Source organism: Limulus polyphemus, unplaced genomic scaffold (genome assembly GCF_000517525.1).
Source record: "Limulus polyphemus unplaced genomic scaffold, Limulus_polyphemus-2.1.2 Scaffold856, whole genome shotgun sequence".
NCBI classification, from domain to species: Eukaryota; Metazoa; Arthropoda; class Merostomata; order Xiphosura; family Limulidae; genus Limulus; species Limulus polyphemus.
In genome coordinates this window covers 351,883-361,911 of record NW_013666466.1, presented here as the reverse complement: position 1 = coordinate 361,911, position 10,029 = coordinate 351,883, and the positions used below count along the sequence as shown (strand labels likewise).

Sequence of the window (10,029 nt, the reverse complement as noted above, 5' to 3'; positions counted from 1 at the left end):
GTTCTAAAATGGCTTCAAATTATAACACGGAAACACAAATAATTAGCCTAAATAGCTTAAGTCTCATAACATTATACATCTATATATATTTATTATTTTTATTATATTGAGACGTTTCATCTTTGCCTGGGTAGCATTACAGAAGTTGCAATAACGCGGCGCACGTGCACTCATGTTACAGTATCCAATAATATAAAACTGGCCTTCACAAAGTGACCTGTCTTGGCTGTGTTTTAGTGGACTAGTATTTTGTAAAATACAGTCACATTTCAGTTATAATACATTATATATGTATATACCATATCAATATTTACAGATAATTATCAAAGGTTTCTTAAGAAATTTTTTTAGATTTTATCCTCAATCTCTATAAGGGTTCAGTAGATTTGACTGATCTCGTAACCACCATAAAATAATTAAGAAATAAATATGCTTTTTTGTTCTAGATAACTACAAATTATAATTCAAAAACACAAATGTTTAGTCTAGATAGCTTAAATGTCATAATGTTATACATTTATATATATTTATTATATTGACCTTTCAGTCATGTCGGGCTAACAATACAGAAGTTACAATGACGCATAGTACGTGCAATTACGTTACTGTATAAAACTGACCTTTACAAAGTGACCTGTCATGGCTGTGTTTTAATGGAGTAGTATTTTGTAAAATACAGGTCACATTTCAGTTATAATACATTATATATGTATATACAATATTAATATTTACAAATAAGTTCTTAAAACAGAGAACAGTAAATAAATAAGTATAGCAAATAATTGTATCTTCTAGTACCTTTGTACTCGTTTTTTGCTTGCTGTAGGTTGCTAAGCCTTATAAAATTTCACACGTGAAGATATGAAACAAAAATATTTCTTTAGGTTTTATACATACATTTGAAATAACCAAAAAATCATGAACTACTATACTGATACCATAGAATTTCATTATAATTTATCAAGCTTAGTAACTACGCTGCATTTGGGTCTAAAAAAATATTAAATTTCGAGCAGACTAAAGACTCGACTTATAAACTTGAAGTCTTGAACGAGTTGACATCATAATATATGAAAATGGCTGAGAAAGCCACTAAGGAAACATTCTGAGCTATCGAGTGGTTATGCACATGTCACAGACAGAAGTAACTGTGTATTAGGAAGTGCTTCCAAAAATGGAAAGAGGTGGGCAGGACCACTGTGTTTGATTCAATACACGAGCAATCTCTCAGCAAATACAAAAGATAGGAGGTTCTTATTTTATAATCTAGCTTGTCAATATCGAACATTTGAGTTCCTAATTCGTAAGAAACTATAGACTTTGTAGTTGGACATTACAAACATGTAATTGGAACCAGTGCTGCATTCAATACACCACATGACACACAAAAATCGATGTTTAGGTGTGTTTTTTTAATATTTACTTTTCAATTAAGAAATTAAATAATGTAACATGCTAAAATTTGATACCAAACTTATTGACATAAATTCATAAAATAGTAGTTCAATAAAATTTAGAATGTGAGTCAACAAATGTGATGACATGGCCTTTGACCTGTGTGGAGAGGGTTAAGTCACATTCCTTGATCAATGTTTTATAGTTTTGAACTACACAAATGTGTGAAGGAAAAAATTTAATTCTGAATGAATGTGAAAGGTTCACCTTGCTAACCTAAAGGAGATGAAAAATACCATGTATGTATTTGCATACCACACAGCAAACCCAGACAAAAATATAGAAATAGGAAATGAGTGTCAGCTAATATTGCTTTTGGAATACACTAAGAAATAAATAGATGTACCCGACTATGGTGAGCAACAACTAATGGTAATCAGATGAGGCAGACAAAAACTGTCAGTGGAAGAAACACAGATCTGCAAAAGTTAATAAGAAATGAAAATGTGCAAGTTTTTCCAATTCCAGCCTGAAGAATATATTACAAAGAAATTCAAGCAGCTACAAGAAAACAAAACACAAAATGACAAATCTTGTGAGGCCAAATTTAGAAAACCCAGAGATGGGTTTTGATGGATACTACACAGTGTCAATGTGTTTCATACACAATGTTAGCAAAATGGAAACCCTACCTTTGTTACAGGAAAATTCTCTTGTAGCTAATGGGTAGGGAATGTAGCTTATAATTCCTGGATTGCTTACCAAACTTATATTAGCAGGATCTATAGGTACAAAAATATTGAGTCCTATGATATGGCAAATTCAATTATGGGTAAAAAGCAATCTTATCCCTTTCTGGTAATAAAAATCTTGTCTAGATAGAAGGGAGTCACAGGAAAATGGGCTTGTAGGCAAGGCTTGAAGTTATACAAAATACTTGGAGGTATCTGGCTCCTATATTTTATAATTTTATGGCCAATTAAAAATATTCTTAGTTCTATAGTTCCAATTATTCAATAACATGTTCCCCTAGTATTAAAAAGGGTACAATTTATTTATTAATATGAAATACTAATTAGGACAGAATGTTGAAAAATACAAAACATCCAAAACATGCAGAACTAATTAAAATAAAAATATGAATTGCTTCACTTTCTTGAGCCAGCTATATATTTAAAACCAATGATTCTGAATTTTTTAAACTGTTTAAACTGGGATTTAGCATTTGGTTTGTTCATATTCTCTATTTTTCATCTGATGATCTATGTTTAAAGTATTATGAACTGATTTTGGCATTACCATTTAGTTGTTTTGTCCTGCATCTACTGCTCATAATGTTTATATGGTTAGTTAGCAATGAAGAAATGACATAATGCATTATTTCAAATTTACTGGGTTTTAAAAAAAGATAGTATTAAAGAATACTGACACACAAGTAGCATTATTTTTTGTTACAGCACTGTGTAGAAGTGGAGTATTTTTAAACAGATAAACTACCACAAAAGTAGCATTATTTTTTGTTACAACACTGTGTAGAAGTGGAGTATTTTTAAACAGAGAAACTACATTTTATATTTTGTATTCAACATTCTCACTCCCACAATCATTAATGTTGAAAACAAATTAACATGCGATCACTTAGGCAAATTTTAGTTGCTCCTAGCAACCCACAGCTTGCACATTTGAGCCATGCTTGTAAGTTATAGTGAACATCAACAGAAGGAAAAATATACACTACCCAAAAAAGTAAATTATCTGAAGCTATTGGGAAGAAGGTTTACTATATGAAAAAGACTAAATGTTCTGTAATAGCTTAAGAACTGAATATAACATACTGGAGGGAGCCTTCCTGTAAGCCATGACCACTGAAACAAAAAACCAAAGAAGTTACATTTAAAAAATCAACAAAGAAAGAGGGGTTAATCTCACTGAGATGACTTCACTGTAATGCATTTATATTTGGTTTTATACAGTGCCAAGATAAACTTACAACACAATGACAATCTAGCTTTTTTACTAGGAAACCTTACAGAAGCCAAAAGTGAAGATATGTTTTGTAATATTTTAGTGAAAGATCAACTTGTTTATACAGAACATGACAATGCAGTACATTTCAATTTGACTGTAATAATGATAGTAGGAAGAAAAAGCTCAATGGTACAGGTAAGGCAATCTATTTGAATAATGAATTTTTACACCAGCAGATACTAGAATATCACCTGAGAGAGAAGTATAATACTCAACAGACCATGCATTTCCTCCAGAAGCAAAATGAGTATTGACATTGATTTTGGTAACTTTTGAGTAATTTGTTTTATGGGTAAGCAATTTTTTGTTTCATCTATCTGGTGTATCTTTTTAATTCAAATACAAATGTCAATTTAATCTTTGTTTTTTTTGATGCACTAAATCTTACTAACAGTTTTCTTTCTTAAAAACAGATATATTTTTTTGGCTGAAGTTCTAAGTATTATTATGTTTGATTCTTTTCTGAATTTTCATTAGTTTTTAGTTTGAGACTATCAGCACTGTCATTAATTTGCTAATAATTATTTTCAAGTCTTAAAATTTTTATGGAAAACATCTGCTGTGTCTGTAAAGTTAATTTACTGTGTAGTATTCTCAGTCACTTTTCTAAATTTTCTTTTAACATGCTTTTTATAGAAACTGGAAGACAACCAATTAGGATCCTGTTGATTTTGAATATGCTGTAAAATGTAAAATAGTCTGTATTATGCTTGTTTTCGTTCTTGAACCTTTTGCATTGGTTTTGTGAATTTTGTCTCTATACATGGGCTTTACAGATGCCATGATTCAACTGACCTTATCCTAGAAATGAAGCATTATGTGTAAAATAGTTCAGACACAAGCTGGAACAGGAGGTACCCTTGGGTAACTTAGCTGTCAGATATTGGTGAAGCTGGGCTGCAGAGAACTGTGAAGCCCGTACTCCTCCATGGCCATCAAACACTGCGTAGTAGGCTAGTCTGTGTCTAGAACAATCACAAAAAGCAATTAAAGATAGTGTGTTAATTGTCAAAAAATCACAAAAAAATTTTGATATTCTATTTCTAAAATGTATAAAAAATGCCTAGTGTCAGTACTAACTTGGAATTTGATACAACAAATATTATGATAATACATTAAGGCTAACAGAAATACAGGTTGCCAGTAGTTACATTAAAATTACAAGTATGCTTTGTGCATGAAATAAAATACTTACCAGTTCAGAGTTTACTCCTTTAAGTTAAAGGAAAATGGCAAAAGGTCAAATATCATATGATCTTTGTAACAACTGCAACAATAATAAATAAGCAAAAACAACAGTAAGGATCTTGATAAAGCTAAACCTCTTTCCTGTTCCAATACTTTCATTTCTGTTCAGATTATAAATTAACACATTAAACTTTTTTTTTTTATTACTGTAGGTTACTTGCTGAACTGAGATATGTGCATAGAAAATGAGTTTCATTCCAACAAAAGATGCACTATTTATTTTGTGCAGACTTAGTAGCCAGTATTCTGACAGACCTTCTATTAAAAGTTCTCCATTAAAAGTTACACAGATTTTTGTCATGGCACATCCAAAGTTAACTGGCTGTTGATTAATTTTATCACTTATCTACTGAAATTTTTTGGTTACATTTTTAAACAATATTTGCATAATCTGGGCACAAGATGGCTCAAAGTAACTGAAACATATACAGAAAAACTACTGAAATTCATGATTTTTAGGAAAAAAGTAACCAAAAGCCCTTTAATCTTTACATTAAACATACAACCGTTTATAAGCCCAGGATTCTTGCCTATCTAGTATATGTTATATCCCAAAATTATCCTGTGACTATACAAACAGATAATGTGCAATATATCCATTTCAGTAAAACTTAGAGGGCAAAACATTACTGCATTGCCTTATTTTTATCAATTGGCAATATTTACTGTTTATTATATCAAAGAATATTTTTCATTTTAATTACATAAATTGTATTTGGAATCTTTCTTGACATTTTAAATTAACTTATTTAAAAATATTTATAGCAGCATATTTTTTCATAGTACACTTAATATTTTCCTTAGTGGAACACTGTAAAACAATAACATATACAGTTTTTACACAACTTACCTTTCATGAAAGATTTGATGTCTAAACCACGATGAATGTAAATTCAAGCAAACAGAACAAATGGTAAGAATAAAATAAAATGTGTGTTTTTTAATAGTACTACTCATTGCCACTATGCTACAGGTGCTTAAAAATATTTCCTTACTCACTGCTATTGTTTCATAATACTGCCTAATCTATCATACAATCATCAAGATGGTAAAAAAAAAAATAAACTATATTTTCCACAAGCATCTGCTCAATTTAGAAAGCTGTCACATAGTGATGATGTCATCAAAAATCATCATTTCTCCTGATACCACAAACTCTTGGAAGTTCACTAACATTATTTCTTACGTCAAGGGAGGTGATAAAAAACTATTCAAGTAATTATAGGCCTATCTGTCTTATATCTGTAGTTGTTGAAAGTCTGATAAAAGAAGCTTTGCAAATTCATTTAACAAAGTTTAAAATGTTGTTGAACAGTAAGTATGGTTTTATTAGGGGAAAATCGTGCCTTATTAATCTTGCTTATCATAAGTATGGCAGTACTTATAGTAGGAATGGGCCAGATGTGCAATATGTACAATACAAATTAAAATCTCAAACATACTGCACACTGCATGTAAAAAAACAAACAGCAGAATAAAAAGCCACCAAATCACTTGAGAAAGTCAGTAAAAACAAAAATTTTACAAAAAAAACACAAATTTGTCAATCTGACTTATTGACTAACATTGTTGGAAAGGCATAGTTCTCTCCTGCCTTCACTTTATACAAGTCTAAATACATATGATTGAACTATGCTACCTTGGCTAAAGCATTTTTCTTAGATTTACTTATAACCTTGGTATTAACAATAACCATTCTGCAACACTACTAACAATACATTAATAGCCATATTCTATGATTATGAACATGCTCTGCGAGTTGCCAAGTAACAACCTGCCTTCATGTCACATGTGGATGCACAATTGCTTATGAGCACATGCTATGTGATCAGCCTACAGCTGCACCAGCTAGATGAAAAATGTGGACAATGATGATTCTCTAGATCTAGGTCTAACTATGATCTAACCTTTGAAAGTGAAGTTTCAAATCTATATATCTGACTCGAGTGTTCTGTGTTGGACAAAGCAATTCTGTCATAGCATTCAATGTCTAAGATGCGAGTCTCTTACATGAGGAGGAATGCTACAACTGCAAAAGTCCAACATAGCTTTGATCGAGCTCTCTGGACTGAATACAAGAACAACAGGTTGCATAATTTACATTTGCATTGTTTTAAAACTAAATGTGACCTATTGACATCTATGGTTGTACTTGAAACAGTGTAATTTTTAACATATGCCTTTCAAGTAAACAAAAGGAGAAAATCTTATGTTGATAACCTTGAAAAGGCTTTGTCCCAGCAAAGACTGCAAGAATAGAGATAAGGTTAGAAACAGTAATTCTAAATGTGCAAAACAAACCTTAACCATTATTCCAGCCAAAGAAAAGGCTGCCACCCTGGCTAGATGGAAGAAAAAGCCAAGAAATTTAGAGAGATAGCTCTATGAAAAGCTACAAGATAGATAGGCCTAGAGTCCAGTCACTCTCAAGACTTAGTACCAAAAAAAGATACGAGACAAATTTAAAAACTTTATAAATAAAAAAAATTTGGAAGTAGGAAAAAGTGCACCAAAAAGTTAGGAAACAAGATATGAATGAGCGGGATAACATTACAACACTTGGTGGTTTCTGACACGATGCAACCTCAAAGTGGATGTGCTAGGGCATCGATAGCCAGCTCAGATACTGGGGTCAGTAATATCATAGCCCCCCCCCTGTGATTCTATTTATTAACTTTAGCTGATTCTTCATAAAAGAAATTTAGGTGACAAATTTCTTCATGAATGCATGAAAAAGGAGTAGCCATTTTAGCTAATTAAGTAGTATGCATTTCTACTGAGCTTTGGAATATCTCACTGCTAGGCCCCTCAACTGATCCAATTATAGACTTGAATGCTATAATTTTCCTATACTGAAAATGTATTTCTAATAGGTACTTCCCTCCACTCATAAGATCAGCTTTTCCCATTTTGTGCTGCCCTCTATATGCAATTTTTTTTATAATGCAAGTCACAAGTTTTCTGCCCCCCCCCCCCCTTATTGGAATCAAAGATTCCAATGTGTGTCTCATGCAAATCATAATGCATCACCTCTCCACCAATAGGAGAGCAGTACAATCACGTGACGCATGCGACTCCTTCTATATGCCTACCAAACTATCACTTTGAAGTTTGGCAGACAACAAAAGCCCCAGAAAATTGTGGGGAGGAAGGGGGAAGTGTGAGAAGAGGGAAGTACTTATCAAAAATACATTTTCAGTACAGGAAAATTCTAACTTCTGATATGGTACTTCCCTCCACTCACAAGATTTGCTTAAATCCCACAATGATAAGGAGGTGGGACTGGTGTGAGGGAAGACAGATGTACCCCCCCCCCCCACACACACAAAAGAGTCTGAAGGATACCCCCTGTAGATGAAAGCATAAGATCCACAGATCTGAAGAGGGAAACTGCACTACTTCTGATCCAGGTATACTCATTGCCATATATGAAATTGGAAGAACATGGCAGAAAAATAAGGGAGCACATCTGAGTGGGAGAAAATATGGCAGGGAGTGATCCTACCAGGAAGAGAAATTATCTCCATCCCATAGCAAGAAGGTAGGTGAATGCAGATGAGTCCCATGGCATAGAGTGGCTAGGGCACGGCGGACCGTACTTGGTAAGTCAACTACATCCAAAACCTCCTTGCTGGGTACTGGCATCTACACGAGGATAGGATGAGGATCATATCATCTTCACCTCAAACCCCAGATTCATGGATGAGAATAACACCTCGATTCCAGGGTGTGACACAGGATTAGCAATGAGCTAGGGAGTTGGGAATGGGACATCCAGCATCCTAGGGAAGTCCATCACATATAATCAACTCCCGGGACCATGAAACTGGTCCAGAATATCCAAAGAGCAATAACCTTCAGGTTACAAGAGAAAATAAGGGAGAGCCCAGGACATCAACGAAGATATCCCACATATCCATACTGTGACCCACAATAAAGAAGGGGTAATTGAGGGAGGAAGATAGACAACCCAAAACCTGTGTGAGGACTTATGTTGATTAGTTCACTCTGAATCCAAAACCAGCCCATGGGGTACCAACATCCAAAGGGGTGAACTGCATTTTGACGTCTCACTCCAGGGTATATTAAACTTAATCTGGAGGATAATACCAGCAGAACCACCACCTTACTCGGAACTGAATGGTTACAGCCATCTTTGTGGAACCCATTCAGCAGGGTGCCTTCATGGTCAACTACCCCAGTGGCTTGGAACTGCTAAGTGGTAAGGACTTTCATACTCCACTTGAAGAAAAGGGGAGCAGATAGTGAATAAAAGCCCAGAGGAACATCAACACCCAAGACAGTGCAATGGATGATCACAAAACCCTATTTTGAAAAGCAGACCATACTAATTTATTCAATTGAGACATGGCAGGGATGGGCAGCTATCCCTTTCTGCTTTACCCATGCCATCCAAGGGTGGTACAGTCCAAAATGAGCATATTTATGATGCAAGTATCATGAGGTTATTCACCTACAAGCGATCTTGTGAAACACCCCATCTCAAAGGTAAGCGTGCAGAGCCATGAAAAGAGCAAACGATTCAATATGACATACAGTGCAGATTTAGAGTTAAAGAATACTTGGTCAGGCACCACTCTCCATAGAGCAGGATCCATAAGAAGAGAAACAAAGCAAGGGCCCCTGAAAGGAAAGAAAAGTGTTAATATATTTATCCAGTCAAAGTCACAGAGAAGTCTGAAAAACGACCACAGGTGGGGGATAAGAACCCAACGAAAAATAAATCGCAATAGAAGAAGGGGAGAAGAAGATCCAAGGTGTATTCCACTAGCACCACTGAAGAATGTTCTATAAGGGATGATGAAGATGAGAAGCCAAAGAAAGAAGGTGTCAATTGTGGGGAGAAGACACCTAGAACAAGGTCTGGGAGGACATATAAGAGAAGAATAAGCCAATCGAGACAAAGGCCAAACCCAATTGGTGAGGGCAGAAGGAGCAAGCCCACAAACCAAGGATGGGCACCATGGAAGAAAGAAGTAGGAAGGGGAACCATGGATTGAAGCTGTGTAGGCAAAGCAATAATTAAGAGTATGTAGAGAACATAGAAAGCTATCAGAATCAGGCCAGTGGTAAGGTGGGAAAAGGAAGGAAGAAAGGAATCAGCAAAGGGGTGAAGTGCCCCAAGCTGCAGAAGAAAGCACAGGAAGCAAGGGTATAACAAAGGCATGAGAACAGGAATGGGAGAATGCACCAGAAAATCGGGGAGTGCCCCCCAAACATGGAAAACAGACCCCAACAACAGATGACTAGAATTGGACAGTCTGCATGAGAGGAAGCTAGAGCAAACAAATCTGTAGCCCGTGGGGGTGAATCATGCTGGTACCGTCAACCTAATGG

General features: G+C 34.7%; 1 protein-coding gene across 2 annotated transcripts in view; it reads right to left on the bottom strand.

Annotated features, from left to right (window-relative positions):
• LOC106460888 (integrin-linked kinase-associated serine/threonine phosphatase 2C-like) overlaps positions 1-10,029 on the bottom strand; it is a 59,818-nt gene that overhangs the window by 25,838 nt on the left and 23,951 nt on the right. For both annotated transcript variants that reach the window (XM_022387691.1, XM_022387692.1), the window contains exon 4: positions 4,282-4,388. In XM_022387691.1, coding sequence (XP_022243399.1) covers positions 4,282-4,388 — 107 coding nt within the window. The remainder of the gene's footprint in view (positions 1-4,281; positions 4,389-10,029) is intronic.